This window comes from Hemitrygon akajei, chromosome 7 (assembly GCF_048418815.1).
Source record: "Hemitrygon akajei chromosome 7, sHemAka1.3, whole genome shotgun sequence".
Classification (NCBI taxonomy): Eukaryota; Metazoa; Chordata; class Chondrichthyes; order Myliobatiformes; family Dasyatidae; genus Hemitrygon; species Hemitrygon akajei.
This window is the reverse complement of record NC_133130.1, coordinates 183,192,355-183,210,725: the sequence shown is the minus strand read 5'-3', so window position 1 is coordinate 183,210,725 and position 18,371 is coordinate 183,192,355. Positions and strand designations below refer to the sequence as shown.

At 40.2% G+C, this 18,371-nt stretch overlaps 1 protein-coding gene across 10 annotated transcripts in view; it reads right to left on the bottom strand.

The window, feature by feature from the left end:
- kcnt1b (potassium sodium-activated channel subfamily T member 1b) overlaps positions 1-18,371 on the bottom strand; it is a 490,876-nt gene that overhangs the window by 129,382 nt on the left and 343,123 nt on the right. For 9 of the 10 annotated variants that reach the window (XM_073052840.1, XM_073052837.1, XM_073052836.1 and 6 more), the window contains 4 exons: positions 18,205-18,313; positions 16,960-17,068; positions 11,752-11,901; positions 4,789-5,027 (listed from right to left, as the gene is read on the bottom strand). In XM_073052840.1, the coding sequence (XP_072908941.1) occupies positions 4,789-5,027; positions 11,752-11,901; positions 16,960-17,068; positions 18,205-18,313 (607 nt within the window). The remainder of the gene's footprint in view (positions 1-4,788; positions 5,028-11,751; positions 11,902-16,959; positions 17,069-18,204; positions 18,314-18,371) is intronic. The other variant, XM_073052843.1, reaches the window with a different exon arrangement.

Sequence of the window (18,371 nt, the reverse complement as noted above, 5' to 3'; positions counted from 1 at the left end):
AGAGAAATCCAGACGTAGACAGCTTGTCTCTTGAGATAAAGGAAACAGAATGTGAGGAAGGACATGGGTTATGGTGCCTTAAATGAACTGACAATAAAGTGGCTGAGAAATGGGGATTAGCCAAAGGGACACTGAAACAGTCAAAAATAGATGCATGTTCATCTATCAGCAGCAAGTAGATGGGCAATATTATTGAGGTGGAATTATTGAGAGAGGAGGGAGATGCAAAGAAAGATGAATACAAAGAGTGTTGGGAAGATGGAAACATTAAGAGAGACTGGGAGAAAGAGATTGAGACGGATAATGTACATATGGCACGTGAAGCAAAATGACAGTAACAGAGAGTGAGAGCGTTTCAAGAAAACAAAGCGATCAAGAGAGCAATACAACAGGACAATGTGAGACTTACAATTACAAAGTCACAGCATGGAATACAGACATCAATGCCGTTTATTGCTCGAGCTGAACGAGTACCCTGACTAAACATCTTGTAGGCCACCTTGATTATAAAATCAAATATAAACCAGACTGAGCAAAGATCAAGGTATATCTTCAATAAAATGGAATGAAGAAGGGTGGAGAATATTAGACCATAAACTCGGCAGTTGAATGCACACATATTAATAGTGAGGTGTTTAAAATAAAGGATGAGCAAACACTGCAACTTAAAGCACAGACACTTCTTGGAAGGTTAAAGGGTTTGAAAGTATTTGAAACATGGCTGATTTTTTCAAAAAATGAGTCTTTGCTTAATTGGGAGCCAGTGTAACTCAGTAAACACACAAGAGTAATGAACAGGATGAAGCAAATTAAGACCTGTGTAGCAGAGTTTAGACAATCTCAATATTAAAGAAGGGAGAAATATGTAAACATCTCAGGAGTTCATTGGAATTACTCAGAGTTAACAAATGACCTGATGATGATTGCAGCAATCAAAATGAATAAGTGCCAGGGAGATAATATGTTTTAAAGTTATCTCCAGGCCAAATATGACAATTTAATAAATATATCAATTCCATACATTTGCAAAAGAGAGAGAGGGTCAGTGGCTAAGGTATATAAGAGTGTGTCAGAGGGACTGAAGACAATGCACTTTCCCCTTTTCAATATTTAGCTGTAGGAAAGTTTTGCTTGCCCAGTACTTGATAGAAAATAGACAGTGAATTCAGAAATAGCAGAGGAGGTCAAGAGGTGGGGAAGCAGAGGTGGGTATTGTAGGCACATGGAAAACAATGCTCAAATTTATCTTGCCATTTATTTATTTGTAAAACACCAGTTTCCTTATGTTTTCCACATTGCCAGTATTCTGCCACACCTTCCAAAATTTATTTTTGCAATTCCTTTAATTCCTGTAACCTCCCTTTCACCCTGCAATCTGATTAAATAAAGGGAATGTTGTATTCTACATGAGCTGGCACCTAAAAGATAACTCATAAAATTTAATGTAGATTTTTTTAACAAAATGTTAGAATAATGGAAGGAATGGTTAGTAACGGTCAGCAAAGAACATGAATGATGGATGTTTTTATGCTGATAGATTGTGGATAGAGAAGTGCAGCAGGGACTTAATCTTTTCAATTTGTATGAACAACTTGAAGATGGACAGAAGTTGACTAATTAAAGTTTTTAGGTATTATCAAATTATCATTGGGAATAAAATAGCTTACAGAAAAAAACATGCTTTTCAGTAGAGAACAACAGTCTTATGATGGAGATCAACACAAACAAATATCAAACACGAGGAAATCTGCAGGTGCTGGAAATTCAAACAACACACACAAAATGCTGGTGGAACACAGCAGGCCAGGCAGCATCTGTAAGGAGAAGCACTGTCGATGTTTCAGGCCAAGACCCTTCGTCAGGACTAACTGAAAGGAAAGATAGTAAGAGATTTGAAAGTAGTGGGGGGAGAGGAAAATGCAAAATGATAGGAGAAGACCGGAGGGGGTGGGATGAAGCTAAGAGCTAGAAAGGTGATTGGCAAAAGTGATACAGAGCTGGAGAAGGGAAAAGATCATGGGACGGGAGGCCTTGGGAGAAAGAAAGGGGGGGGGGGAAGCACCAGAGGGAGATGGTGAACAGGCAAACAACTAAATATGTCAGGGATGGGGTAAGAAGGGGAGGAGGGGCATTAACAAAAATTAGAGAAGTCAATGTTCATGCCATCAGGTTGGAGGCTACCCAGCTGGTATATAAGGTGTTGTTCCTCCAACCTGAGTGTGGCTTCATCTTGACAGTAGAGGAGGCCATGGATAGACATATCAGAATGGGAATGGGACATGGAATTAAAATGTGTGGCCACTGGGAGATCCTGCTTTCTCTGGTGGACCGAGCGTAGGTGTTTAGCGAAATGGTCTCCCAGTCTGCGTCGGGTATCACCAATATATAAAAGGCCACTCTGGGAGCACTGGATGCAGAATACCACACCAGCCGACTCACAGGTGAAGTGTCTCCTCACCTGGAAGGACTGTCTGGGGCCCTGAATGGTGGTGAGGGAGGAAGTGTAAGGGCAGGTGTAGCACTTGTTCCGCTTACAAGGATAAGTGCCAGGAGGGAGATCGGTGGGAACGGATGGGGGGGACAAGTGGACAAGGGAGTCGCGTAGGGAGTGATTCCTGCGGAAAGCAGAAAGAAGGGTGGAGGGAAAGATATGCTTGGTAGTGGGATCCCGTTGGAGGTGGCAGAAGTTACGGAGAATTATACATTGGACCTGGAGGCTGGTGGGATGGTAGGTGAGGACAAGGGGAACCTTATAACAAGTGGGGTGGTGGGCGGATGAGGTGAGGGCAGATGTGCGGGAAATGGGAGAGATGAGTTTGAGAGCAGAGTTGATGGTGGAAGAAGGGAAGCCCCTTTGTTTAAAAAAGGAAGACATCTCCTTCGTCCTGGAATGAAAAGCCTCATCCTGAGAGCAGATGCGGTGGAGACAAAGGAATTGTGAGAAGGGGGTAGCATTTTTGTAAGAGACAGGGTGGGAAGAGGAATAGTCCAGGTAGCTGTGAGAGTCTGTAGGCTTATAGTAGATATCAGTAGATAAGCCGTCTCCAGAGATGGAGACAGAAAGATCAAGAAAGGAGAGGGAGGTGTCGGAATCAGTGTCAAGGTATGCAGAAATGAGTTCGGTGGGGCAGGAGCAAGCTGAGACAATAGGTCTACCTGGACAGGCAGGTTTGTGGATCTTGGGTAGGAGGTAGAAACGGGAAGTGCAGGGTGTGGGAACTATGAAGTTGGTGGCAGTGGATGGGAGATCCCCAGAGCTGATAAGGTTGGTGATGGTATAGGAGACAATGGTCTGGTGCTCCTTAGTGGGGTCATGATCAAGGGGTAAATACGAGGAGGTATCAGAAAGTTGTCGCTGTGCGTTGGCCAGGTAGAGGTCAATACGCCAGACAACAACAGCTCCCCCCTTATCAGCAGGTTTTATAGTGAGGTTGGAATTGGTGCGGAGGGTGCGGAGAGCAGAGCGTTCGGAAGGAGTTAGGTTGGAATTGGAACAGGGTGTGATGAAGTCGAGATGGTTGATGTCCTGTCAGCAATTAGCAATAAAGAGATCCAGAGCAGGCAGAAGACCAGAGCGGGGTGTCCATGAAGAGGAGGAGGGTTGAGGACAGGAGAAAGGATCATTGGTGGGGGTAGGAGAGTCTTTGTCAAAGAAGTAAGCTCAGAGACGGAGAATTCGCTGGAGTAAGCTGGCGGAAGAAGAATTCAGTGTCATGGCGTACCTTTCCAGCTCTTAGCTTCATCCCACCCCCTCCGGTCTTCTCCTATCATTTTGCATTTTCCCCTCCCCCCACTACTTTCAAATCTCTTACTATCTTTCCTTTCAGTTAATCCTGACGAAGGGTCTCAGCCCGAAACGTCAACAGTGCTTCTTCTTATAGATGCTGCCTGGCCTGCTGTGTTCCATCAGCATTTTGTGTATGTTGTTCAAATATCAAACAGTAGGTTTGCGAGACAATTTAAATTACAGCCCCAAATTCTTCTCCTTTTTGCCTTATATGGTATGATTATTTCTTTGTTTTATCATTTCTTTTCTTCTTTCCTCCCTTCTCTCTGATCCACCTCTGTACCTTTAAAGACCTAAAATAGTTACTACCTCACAACCATCAGGCTCTTGAACAAAAGGGGATAACTACACTCACTTGCCTATCCATTGAGATGTTCCCACAATCAATGATCTCACTTTAAGGACTCTTTATCTTGTTATCTCATGTTCTCATTATTTATTGTTATTTATTTATATTTGCATTTGCACTGTTGTCTTCTGCACTCAGGCTGATCTTTCATTGATCCTTATAGTTACTATTCTATAGATTTGTTGAATATGCCCACAGGAAAATGAATCTCAGGGTTGTTTTTGGTGACATATATGTACTTTGTTAATAAAATTTACTTTGAACTTAAACTTGTTGAATTCTGAAGCTCTGCAACAAGGCCATGGACCTAAACCATGTCTTGAATCTTTCTCCACAGATCCTACTTATCTGAGTAATTCAAAGTTTTTTTGGTTGTATTTCAAATGATCACTTTTCTGAAGTATTTCATTTCTGTTTTATTTTTAGTTTTCAAATTGTCTTAAGTGTATTTGTTATCTTATGAAAAATCTACACAATTTTTAAAAGCTCAGTGATATGCACCCATAACATTTTCTTAACACTTGCCATCTTGTCTCATGCATTCAATCCTGATACACCCCCTCTGTTATCCTCCTTGACCCAGACATAAGATTTGTAATATAGAAAACTGAATGTTGAGGATCAAGGTACGTATTAAGTTTAAATCACTCACCCATACTTGCAATGATGCTGTGGACTGGTAGCCTGGAAGGTCCACTGAAGATCCCCCCTGAAGTCAGGGACTGCCTCTTCTGCTTCTCTTCTTCTTTGAATATGAATGCTGAGTTCTCTTCTTTAGTGATATTAATGTAGAAGCAGATGTCTGAACTAATCATTATGTACCGAGGCCCAGGGTTGAGTAAGATGCTTTTATTGTCCTCTCTCTTCGCACCTATCAGACAGACACCATATCTGCAGAACAGAAGGAAACCAGGAAACACTCAGCTATTTCGATGTTAACCTATTGAGCCTGTGGTTCCATCTCCTTAACTCACTAATTCTTCCCCATTACAAAGTAGATTCTCGCTCGGAATGGAAGTTCACTATGGTTTCTAAAATAAGATGACTGATAGATGAACAACGTTTTGGCTGTAAACATCTCTCAAAATAGTTTTGATAGCATGTATTCAAGTAAATGCTTAATTTTCAATTTGATTTCCATCACTACGGACCTCTTTCCAACCATATTAATAATCGCAGCTTAATTGCACAAAGGCATTGAGTTCATAAAAAATTTAATTTCTTACAAAATAAAAACAAGAAAATTATATTAAACTTTAAAGATGAGTATGACATTAATCTCCATAGTGTGGTTTAGTTGGCGTCCAGATCTCAACAAGAGATGACCTTTAAGGTAAGATTAGCTTTATTTGCCACATGTACATCAAAACACACAGTGAAATGTGTCATTTGTATAAACAACCAACACAATCCGACTATGCGTTGGGGCAGTCCACAAGTGTTGCCATGCTTCCAGTACCATCACAGCATGCCCATAATGTACAAACCCTAATCTGTACATTTTAGGAATGTAGGAGGAAACCAGAGCACCTAGAGAAAACCTAGGTGGTCACAAGGAGAACATACAAACTCCTTACAGAGAATGGTAGGAATTGAACCCTGATTGTTGATCCATGTGCTGTCACAGTGTTATGCTAACTTCTATACTGCTTTGGCACCTCCAAAACCAGGTATCATTATATAAAGACTACATTGTCTACTTTCCAGTATTTATGCCTATAATCTATACCTCTGAAAGCCTCCAATTCTTATTCATCCTGCTGAAGGGTCTCGGCCTGAAATGTTGACTGCACTCTTTTCCATTGATGCTGCCTGGCCTGCTGAGTTCCTCAGCATTTTATGTGCTGATTGTAATTCATTGCTCTTAGTGAAGATGACATTAAAGGACAATTTACTGTTCACATAACATGAATATTCAATTACATGCGCAAAGGTAGAATCACCATGTAAAACCTTCACCATTCTTCATCCTCTCTCATCTGCTCTGAATGCCTTTTTCTCAAACTCATAGTTATTTTTACTGCTGTACATGCAACTGTGCAGAACACTGCTTCTGTTAAATGCAAGAAGCTTGAAGCAGGGCTGGTAATAGAGATTGATGTCCATAAGCAAAGCCTGTAATGCTAATGATAAGATCTTGTTAATGCACAAATAATTTGGGAAGTCCTTCTAGTGAAGAGGCTACTACTCTGCAGTGTAGGGTTTGAATACATAAAACTTAAAACATCTATTTAAATACATTCTGAATCTGATTAGAATTTAGATGCCACACAGCAGAATCCAAAGGTCAATCTTTAAACATATACTGAAAACAAGCACCAGCAATATTCATCGTACTGCAGCACACAGTTACAAGGCACCAAAAACTCAGAGATTCCCAACTGATCAACTATTGCGGTGCTGAAATCCTGATACATTATTTAATGTTTACACTGGCAACAGCTTATTATGAAATGAGACAGTTTTCTTTGATTTGCACCCAGACAGGACACTCAACATAGAACATAAGGCACAGTACTGGTTCTTTGGCTACAATGTTTTAATCTATTCTAAGAACAATCTAACCCTTTTCTCCCACACAGCCCTCCATTTTTCTTTCATCCATCCGCCTATCTGAGAGTCTCTTAAACGCCCCTAATATTTCTGGCTCTACCATGACCTCTGGCAGCGAGTTTAACACACCTACCACTCACTGTCTAAAAAGTCTTAAGTCTGACACCCCCCCACAACTTTCCTCTAATTACCTTATAATTATAAAAACATGAACACCAAGTTTTCATATGTCCTGGCCTGATTCATTCCACTCTGTCATTTCCCACAACATAACAGAGGTACTTCTACATATTGTCACTCCTTTCCTGAATCAGGTGGTTATTTGTTAAACTGTTGTAAGAAGAGAGCTGATATCATTAATCAGGAAATGGCAATTGGAATTTCTGGGACATATGCTGAGGAAAGAGAAACTTGAATAGCTTGCAATGATGGGAAAAACTGATGGAAGAAAATTGACAGTCGACAGCAGATAACATTCATGAGCTACATCAAGGGATGAAGAGTCAAAAGTGTTGAAGAGCTTATTAGAACTTCTCAGATTAAAGACAGATGGGGGATCACAATTGCGCATGTCGTACGACATGGCACATAATGGACAATGGGTTAAATTACGGGTTGCCTGTTTTGTACTCTTGAGGGGCCATGCTCACTAGAACAGGTATTAAGTACCTGCAGGAAGGATATTTACAAACTAGTGTCTGTTTGTTTGTAGAGCAGCTTTTGATCACATTCGAGCAAAATTATCATCATGTTGTGACTGTCACTGATAGTCTAGCTCAGGGGTAGGCAACCTTAAGCACAAATGATTTTCTAGCATGCGTTATTCACTAATTTGAGGCAATACATAACTAGATGTATTTAAATGGATAATTCCCATATTTCAAGTTTTTTATGGCAGTTATCTAGCTCACTGTCCACTCATTAATACGTGATCTGGCCCACAGAGGCAAAAGGGTTGCTGACCCCTGGTCCAGCTTTTAATACATTTTTTCAGTTGTCCTGAACTTGTGAATAAACTTGGCCCCATGTTGTCGGCCAGAATTCATTCAGCATGGTAAGCTAAAGTAGAGAATGTTAGAAGTGAACAGTAGGTCAGACAGTATTAGTGAGGCAACAAACAGCGTTGACATTTTGGATTAAAGACACTTAACCACATCCTACAAAAGAGTAGCACTGGGTCCAAACAGGAGAAATATAAAGTTGACAGAAAAGTAGCAAGACTGAGGATTGTGAAGAGTTTAAAAATCATCAAAAATGAACAAAGACACAGATTTAGAGAGACCATTAAAAAAAAACCATAAGACCATAACGTATAGGAGCAGAGGTAGACCATTCAGCCCATCAAATCTGTTCTGCCATTCAATCATGGACTGATCCAATTCTTCCAGTCAACCCTACTCCCCTGCCTTCTCCTCATACCCTTTGATGCCCTGGCTAATCAAGAACCTATCTATCTCTGCCTTAAATGCACCCAATGACTTGGCCTCCACAGCTGCTTTGACTAAGGTAATTTCTCCACATCTCTGTTCTAAATGGACGTCCTTCAATCTTAAAGTTGTACCCTCTTGTCCTGGACCCCCCCCCCCCCCCCCACCATGGGAAATAACTTTGCCACATCTAATCTGTTCAGGTCTTTTAACATTCAGAATGTTTCTGTGAGATTCCCCCCTCATTCTCCTGAACTCCAGGGAATACAGCCCAAGAGCTGCCAGACATTCCTTATACTCATGAATCTTCTCTGAACCCTCTCTAATGTCAGTATATCCTTTCTAAAATAAGGAGCCCAAAACTGCACACAATACTCCAAATGTGGTCTCATGAGTGCCTTATAGTCCCTCAACATCACATCCCTGCTCTTATATTCTAAACCTCCAGAAATGAATGCCAACATTGCATTTGCCTTCTTCACCACCCATTCAAGCTAGAGGTTAACCTTTAAGGTATCCTGCACAAGGACTTCCAAGTCCCTTTGCATCTCTGCATTTTGAATTCTCTCCCCATCTAAATAACAGTCTACCCATTTATTTCTTGCACCAAAGTTCATGATCATACACTTTCCAACATTGTATTTCATTTGCCACTTCTTTGCCTATTACCCTAAATTATCTAAATCTCTCTACAAGCTCTCTGTTTCCTCAACACTACCCGCTCCTCCACCTATCTTTGTATCATCGGCAAATTTAGCCATAAATCCATTAATCCCATAATCCAAATCACTGACATACATCATAAAAAGCAACAGTCCCAACACCAACCCCTGTGGAACTCCTCTGGTAACTGGCAACCAGCCAGAATAAGGCTACATCCACACTAGACCGGAAAATTTTGAAAACGCCGGTCTCACGTAAAAATGATAAGCGTCCACACTATGCGTTTTTGAAAATATCTCTATCCACATCGAAACAGAGATTTCGGCGAATCTCCTCCTACTGGGCATGCGCAGGACATATTTACCGAAAACAAGCGACATGTTTGGTGTCGAATCTCGCCGTAAAAGTGTGCGTTTGTGTAGTTACAGACTAGAAAAACTTAAAAAGATGGACAGCTGTTGGCTCTTGCGCAGGAGAACTTAAAAGTTAAAAAAAAGCAAATACTGAAGCGTATGGAGGCAGCCGACAGGGAGTTCATGGACAGATTGACCTGACTGACGACGAACATTGAAAAACTGACTAACTCTGTTACATTAATAAAGCACCTTGTTAAATGTATAAAACATGTCTGCATCAGTGTTATCTTGTATTTCCATACAATGTTACATTAGGCTGTTAGTCATCTATTGTCAGAGAAGTACTTGCATAAATAGGTAAACCACCTTCATACGAGCAAGGACAGAAAACAGGGCAAAGTGAGTATACTTATTTATTCAGTAAGTTATGGGTCAAAGTATTTGGTGAGTACATTTCTAACTCTTCTGGCTTCAGTCTCGTTGCCAGTTTTTCTGAAATTGTTAGGTTGCATTCAAGAAAACAATGAAATAGTACGCCACCGTCTGACAGCATTTTCAGAAGTCTCTGGTTACCCCGTCCACACTGATCTGCCCGAGCAGCGTTTTCAAAAATACCCACCCTGGAGAGCGTTTCTGAAAAGCTCCAGTTTCGGGGTACAAAAACACCGTTTTAGTGTGGACAGAAAGTAAAAACGAAGAGTAAAAGCTTTGGTTATGGATTTACCCGGTGTAGTGCGGACGTAGTCTAAAATTCCTTTATTCCCATTCTCTCTTTTCTGCCGATCAGCCAATGTTCCACCCATGTTAGTAACTTCCCTGTAATTTCATGGGCTCTTATCTTGCTAAGCAGCCTCATGTGCGGCACCTTATCAAAGGCCTTCTGAAAATCCAAGTGCACCACATCTACATCTCCTTCTTGTAATTACCCTGCTTATAATTTCTTCAAAAAATTGCAGTAGGTTAGTCAGGCAGGATTTTCCTTTCAGGAAACCATGCTGGCTTTGGCCTATCTTCTCTTGGCTTTATAATAAGAACCTTTGTTAGTTTATACAGTATATCCTTATATTGACTTCATGCAACTACATTTGTTTTCACTAACATTAGTCTTTTTAAATTAAGCTTTTTAAATCTACTTTGGTTAATTGCTTTGCCATTCTATTGTGCATAATAAGGCACAATGGAATGGTAATGCAATTAACCATATTGCTCTGTCCTCTGAGGATACAAATAATTCCTCATTAATAGTAGGGAACCAAAAGTCTAATGAAGAAAAATAAAAGGAATGAACATTAGTAAGGAAAAAGTGCTGCAGAAATTTACAAGGATGTTGCCAATTTGATGATTTGAGATCTAGGGAGAGTCTGAATAGGTTAGAAATTTATTCCCTACACTGTAGGAAGGGAGATTTAATATAGAGGTATGCAAAATGAGGGGTATAGATAGGGTAAATACAAGCAGGCTTTTCCCACTGAGTTTGGTAAAGTAGAACTAGAGATCATGGATTAAGGCTGAAAAGTTAAAAGTTCAAAGGGAAACTGAGGGGGAGCTTCTTCACTCAGAGGATCATAAGAGTGTGGAACGAGCTACCAGCGGAAGTGATGGATGCAGGTTTGATCTCAAAATTTAAGAGAAATTCGGATAAGTACATGGATGGGAGGGGTATGGAGTGCTATGGTTCAGGTGCAGGTTGATGGGACTATTCCGGCAAGGGTTGAAGGGCATTCTATATTGTAGTGTTCTATGACTCTAACGGGACTAAAAGTTTAAAAACTCTTAGGTCATGATCATCTATGTACATCCTTTGGAATGTTAAGGGGGTGGGTGGTTGTGGAATCCCTGCTGAGGTGACAAAATTATGATGGATTTAATGTGGAATCTGGTGGAATGGAGAGGAGAAGGGGAATCCTATGCCTGCACTGGATGGGAAGTGCGGGGCTGAGAGCCAAAGGCTGGGAATAGACGAGACACTGCTGTGTTTAAAACCCAGCAGATGGAACAAAATTATAAATAAATAGCTTGAAACAACAAACTAAAAGTGAAAAACAGAGTAGCTTACCCAAATTTCTTAATGTCAACATTATGTCTTGAGCATTACCATCAGCTTTTCCTTGTATTTACTCTCTGTAACCTTGGAGCTACAGTATGTAGGTGTAAGACAGAGAGTTTGCAATGCAAGTAGGATGAAGAATTAAAATGACATACAAATGAATGTTACCACTGCAGACTAAACGGAGTGGATTGGCAAATAAGTCACCTGTTCGGCATTAGTTTTCTTCAGTCTAGAGGACAGCACATTATGAACATTGAACTGAACTGAAAGAATGGCATTTGAATTAAGAATAAAGTTCTTCAGTTGCAAGAAGCCTGAAGGGATACAGCATCAAAGTCAATCTGAATGCATACAGCATCAAGGTCATTCACAAAGATAGTCACTTTTAAAGAAAATTTAGTTTTCCATTACCAGCAGAAACTAATGGTGAGATCATGTTTTCTGGATTAGTCCAGTAACAAAAGCATCACGCAATCTGGGGTCAGCAGAGAAAGCCTCATGTTTAAAATCCAAGGTTCCATCTAGTCCAAAAAAGAATTGTTAATCTGAACATGAACTTCACTTACTTCTTGTGAGCATGAAATGAGGCATAGGTGAAACTCTTCCCTTCGTATTCTCCAAAAAATTTGCTGTCACTGAGCTTGATGTGATAGACTTCATTCCCTGAGCACCGACCATACATCCTCTGCCACTGTTCTGGGGACTGTTGTCCTTCCCTGTAACCATGGAGATGCAATCTTTAATGGGTTTCAGTTTCTCGTGAAGCATTGGTAGGCCTCATGAGGTCTATACAAACTGAACAAGGTGAAACTCAAGGACAAGATGGTTTAGCAATTTCTATTCTCTAACTACAAGAGAATTTAAGATTGGTATTAAGTATTTCTCGGTGATACTGCATTTCTATACACTATGAAGTTTGGCGATACAAAATATATGTGTGTTCTTTGTTCACGCTTGCATGGAATGAATGATGGGAATGGAATAGAGCCCAAAAAGTAAATTTATTGGGAGCTATGTTTCAAGGATTCAATTAAAAATACAATATTTGTACACTTCAATGAACAAAATTCTCTACTGCTAGCGATATTATTTTGCTGCATCTGCTGTATTAAATGCCAAATGACACTTCAATTTCCTGACAATGTAATAACTAGCAACATCATCATGGATCAGTCTTTTGTGAATAACACACTAACATGTAGATGTGCTGATTCTCCATATCCTGAACTGCTCTACCATGTGGTATGAGGGTGTTGCTGATTAGAGCAGAATTTGGCCACGTGGCCTACTGAGTCTGCTCCACCATTCCATCAAGGCGGATATATTATCCCTCTCAAACCCCGTGTAACCTTTGACATGTTGACTAATCAAAAGCATATCAATCTCTGTTTTCCACAGCTGTCTGCAGCAATGAATTCCACAAATTTACCACCACATGGTTAAAGAAATTCCTCTTCATCTCTGTTCTAAATGGACATCTCTCTATTTTGAGGCTCTGCAATCTAGTCCTAGACTCACCCTCTATAGGAAACATCCCCTCCACATCTACTCTACCTAGGTTTCCATGAGAACCCCATCTCAGTCTCCTAACTCCAGTGAGTACAGACCCAAAGCTATCAAACGCTCCTCGTATATCAACCCTTTCCTTCCCTGGATCATTCTTGTGAACTTCCTCTGAACCCTCTTTTCCGCACATCTTTTCTGAGATAAAGGGCCCCAAGTGTGGTCTGACCAATGCTTTACAAAACCTCAGCATTACATCCTTGCCCTTATATTATAGTCATCATTAAATTAATGCTAACATTGCATTTGCCTTCCTGACCACCAACTCAACCTGCAAGTTTGATAATAATTCTTTAGAGAATCCTCCACAAGGACTCCCAGGTCCCTTTGCACCTCTGATTTATCAATTTTCTCCCCATTTAGAAAATATTCCTCGTCTTTACTCCTTCTACCAAAGTGCATGACCGTACACTTCCCTACACTATATTCGATCTGCCACTTCTTTATTCATTCTCTCAATCTGTCTGCTCTTCGGCAGATTTCCTGCTTCCTAAACACTAGCTTCCCCTTCACCTCTCTTTGCATCACCTGCAAACTTGACCACAAAGCCATCAATTCCGTCATCTAAATCACTGACATATAACAGGGAAAGAAGCGGCCTTAACACTGATCTTTGCGAAACACCACTGGTGACCGAGAGCCAACCAAGAAGGCCCCCTTCATTCCTGCTCTTAGTCTCCTGCCAGTCAACCAATCTTCTATCCATCCTGATATCTTTCCTGTGATAGCATAGGCACTTATCTTGTTAAGCAGCCTCCTGCGCAGCACCTTGTCAAAGGCCTTCTAAAAATCCAAGTAAATAACATCCATTGACTCTCCTTTATCCATCCTGCATTTTATTTCCTCAAAGGATTCCAAAACATTTGTGAAGCACAATTTCCTCCAAAGGAAACCATACTGACTTTGGCCTACTTTATCATGCACTTCCAAGTACCCCAAAAGCTCATGCTTAATAATGGACTCCAACATCTTACAATGATGGAAATCAGACAAACTGGCATATAATTTCCTTCCTTCTGCCTCTCACCCTTCTTAAAGAGTGGCATGACATTTGAAACTTTCCAATCTTCTGAAACCATTATAGAATCCAACAATTCTTGAAAAGTCATTACAATCTCTTTAGGTACCTCTTTCAGAACCCTGGGGTGTAGTCCATTTGTAGTCCTTTCAGCTTCCTAAGCACCTTCTCCTTAGTAATAGCAACTACACTCTGCTCCCTAACATGCTTGAATTTCTGGCATACTGCTAGTGTAATTCACAGTGAAAACTGACTCAAACTACTACTTAAATTGGCCCACCAGTTTCTGTACCCCACTGCTACCTCTCCAGTATCATTTCCAGTGGTCTGATATCCACTTATGCATCTCTTTTACTCTTTATAAAAACTTTTGGTATCCTTTTTGCTAGCTTATCTTCATAGTTATCTTTTTTCTCCTTATGTCTTTTTTTAGACGTCTTCTGTTGGCTTTTAAAAGCTTCCCATTTTTTTTTTCTATATTATATGTTCCCTCTTTTGCGTTCATGCTGTCTTTCTCTTCCCTTGTCATCTAGGTTGCTTCCTCCCTTTAGAATACTTCTTCATCTTTGGATGCATCTATCCTGCCCTCAGAAATTCCAGCCATTGTTGTTCAACCATCAGCCCTGATAGTGTCCCCTTCCAATCAACTTTGGCAAGCTCCTCTCTCATGCCTCTGTAATTCCCTTTACTTCATTATAATATGGATACACCTGACTGTATTTTCTCCCTCTCAAACTGCAGGGTGAATTCTAGCATATATGATCACTGACTCCTGAGGGTCCCTTTACCTTAAGCTTCCTAATTAGATTTGGTTCATTACACAACACTAAATCCAGAAATTCCTTTCCCCTATTGAACTCAATCACATGCTGCTTTAAAAAGCCATATTGTGGGCATTCTATAAAGTCTCTCTCATGGGATCCAGCACCAACCCGATTTTCCCAATCTACCTGTGTATTGAAATCCCCCATGACTATCATAACATTGCCTTTGTAAAATCCTGTTGTAATTTGTTTCTAACATCCTGGCTACTTTTTGGAGGATTATATATAACTCCCATCAGGATCATTTTACTCTTGCGGTTTCTTAACTCTTCCCACAAGGATTTTACATCTTTCAATGTCATTTCTGCCTAAGGATTTGATTTCATTATTTACCAATATAGCCATGCCACTCCCTTTACCTCCCTGCCTGTCCTTTTAATACAATATGTATCCTTGGATGTTAAGCTTCAAATCATAAACTTCTTTCAGTCACAACCCAGTGATGCCCACAACATCATACTTGCCAATCTCTAACCACAAGATCATCTACCTTATTCCATATACTGTGTTCCTTCAAATATAACACCTTCAATCCTGTATTCATCACACTTTTCAACTTTGCCCCCATGCTACACTTCAACTGATCCCGTAGACTACAATGTTGCTCTTCCTCACTATCTCACTACACAATGCACCTACTTGTATAACTACTGCCCTACACTCAGCCCTTTCACTCCACTTCCCATCCCCAACAGTTCCAGGAAACCTACCCACAAAGATATTGGTCCCCCTCAGGTTCAGGTGTAACCTGTCCCTTTTGTATTGGTCATGCCTCTCTCAGAAGAGATCCTAATGATCCAGAATTCTAAAAACCCTCTCCCCTGCAACAATTCCTCAGTCACGCATTCATCTGCCAAATCATCCTATTCTTACTCTCACTGGCACATGGCACAGGCAGCAATTCAGAATTTACTACCCTAGAAGTCCTGCTTTTCAGCTTTCTACCTACCTACCTATATTTTCTCTTCAGGACCTCCTCCCATTTTTTTACTTATGTCACTGGTACTAATATGTACCCAAACTTCAAACTGCTCACAATCCCCCTTTAGAATGCTGTGGACCAGATCCGAGACATCCCTGCCCCTGGCACATGGGATGCAAAATACCATCTGGGTGTCTCTTTGACATCCAGAGAATTACCTGTCTGCACCTCAAACTATCCCCTACTACTGCTCTTCTCCAACCCCTCTTCCTTCTGAGCCACAGAACCAGATTCAGCGCCAGAGACCCAACGGCTGTGGCTTTTCCCTATTAGGCAGATCACTCCTCACTTCCAACTGCATCCAAAGCAGTATACTTATTATTGAGGGGAACAGCCACAGGCATACTCTGCACTGGCTGCCTATTCCCTTTCCCTCTCCTGACATGCACCCAGGTACCTGCTTACTGCAACTTAGGGGTACCTCCCTGCAGTTCCTATCTATCAGCTCCTTTTTCTCCTGTTTAAGCCAAAGGTCATTAATCTGCAATTCCATTTCCTTAACACCATCTCTAATGAGCTGCAGCTCGATGCACTTTGTACAGATATAGTTATCAAGAAGACTGGAGTTCTCTCAGAGTTCCAATATCTCACACAAAGAACATAACACTATTGCTGGAACCATTCTCAGTGGACTAGCTATATATTTCTGCTTGTGCTTGCCCAAGCCTGTTCTCATCGAAGCCTATTGAACCAAACCCTCCCACGACACACATCCCTTCTTTTTATTGGTGCACTCCTGATGAGAATTGTTCTTTTCAAATGGCTTTGACTCTGCAACAATGTCTCTCTTTCACTCAATACTTCAAATTTTCTTTGAATGAGTGACTTTTAATTCCAGACACTGTCATGGAATGAATAAAAAACTCTATAATATGTTGCAGCTTAGATAAAAAAGCATCACTTTTAAAAATTTGCAATCCCCTTACAATCATTCTATATTCAATTTCACAACATACCGTACCATGACTTAATGTTCTGCAAAAGCTCCAATGCTGTATTAAAAATAATAATTTAAGTCAATTAAATGCAGGCAAGTTATATTATAACAAACAAGGGTGCCAGGTTGTTTATGATAGAGAGCTCCATACAGGCAATATATAATTTAAATAAGAAAACTTGGTTCAAAAATATGTACAAACTACATGGTAGGATGAACTTCCATAAAATCAGCAAATCAGATGGAGAAAGGGTCCACAGAACTGGGGGCAGAAGTTTTAAATCATTTTTCAATTACCTACTGTCAACAGAAGGCAGCACTTAGATCTAGGTGATCATTAATTCAATATGAATCCACGCACAAATCAGTGTAAATAGATTAAAACATATTTATTGATGATCCGGGCAGATTAAAATTTTCCAATGGAAGATGTGCAAAATTTTGACTTACTGTCCCCTGGATGTATGAACCAATAGCGTGATGAGAGTAGAGGTGGAAGGGCAGATGCAGTTCAAGGCTAACATGGCATATTTAAACTCCTCTTCACAAACTACATGATCTACAAAGAAAAACAAATTTGAAAAATGATGTGGATACAGAAAAGCCAATTTTGTATTTGTATTTTTAATGTGAGGAAATTGAGCTGTTAAGTGTTTGAATCAGATACTGTATACTATCAGATTTAAACTGAAAACGGAAAAAATCTCGAAATTTTCAGCAGATTGGGGAGAATCAATAGGAAAAGAGAATTGAAGTTTAATCTTAATGACACTTAATCAGGACTGGTCACTGATGCGCGGTGTGCTAAGTATTTCCAGCATTTTCACTGCATATTTGAGATTTCTAGCATCTGCAGTATTTGCTTTTTCTGTGGTCAGTTTCAACAGAAATGTCAATCAAAGAAAATATCCCACTTATTCAACGAACCTCCTATATGGAAAGATGGACTCTTGGCCTCACAATCTACCTCGTTAGGAGCAAGTATTTTATCATTTACCTACACTGCACTTTTTAGTAACTTTAATTCTTTACTCTGCATTGTAACTGTTTTATCTTATTCTGTATGAACAGAATGCAATACTTTTCACTGTATCTTGGTAAATGTGATAATAATAAATCAATATCAATATTTGTGATATATTTACTAAATTGGTAACACTCTGGATTGGAGCAACACAAATGAAAGAAATAGTGCAATGCCATACTGGGAGTTAGGAAGCCAAGACTGCATATTGGCCACATCATAGACCAGGTGCTCCCAAGCCCTTTTCATGTCATGGACCCCTACCATTAAGAGGGGTCTGTGGACCCCAGGCTGGGAACCGCTGTCATCGATCAAAGCCTTCCCATTGTTAGATGCTATTCAAAATTGGAATAAGAGAAGGGTGGATTAAAAGTACCTGAGTTAAGCATATGATTGCATAGCCAAGCAACAGCAAACAGTTTTCAGAGTAAACTATTACATTACATTGCAGCATTGCAGTTAGCATCATTCAAAGGGTTAACCAACAATCCCTCAAAGTCAGCAAGCCTATATCATAACTACATTTCACATTGTTGATTTTCAGTAATTTTTCATTTTTGAGTTATAAACCTTGCAAAAAGTCAAGTGCAATAGAGGGATGTGCGATGTCTGGTAGCATTTTGTACCAACTAGGAGCTTGGGAAAATACAGAGAATGAAAATTCAACTCACCTGCAAACTTGACATGAAATTTATTTTCAGGTTTCAGTATCTGAACATAAAGGGGGCAATTTGGGGCAAAATCCTTCACAGCCCATGCTCTCAAGATCGTCTGATGATCCTTTAAAGTGCATAAATACCTAGTATTAGTTAGAGGTACAAGAACATATTGATGATAA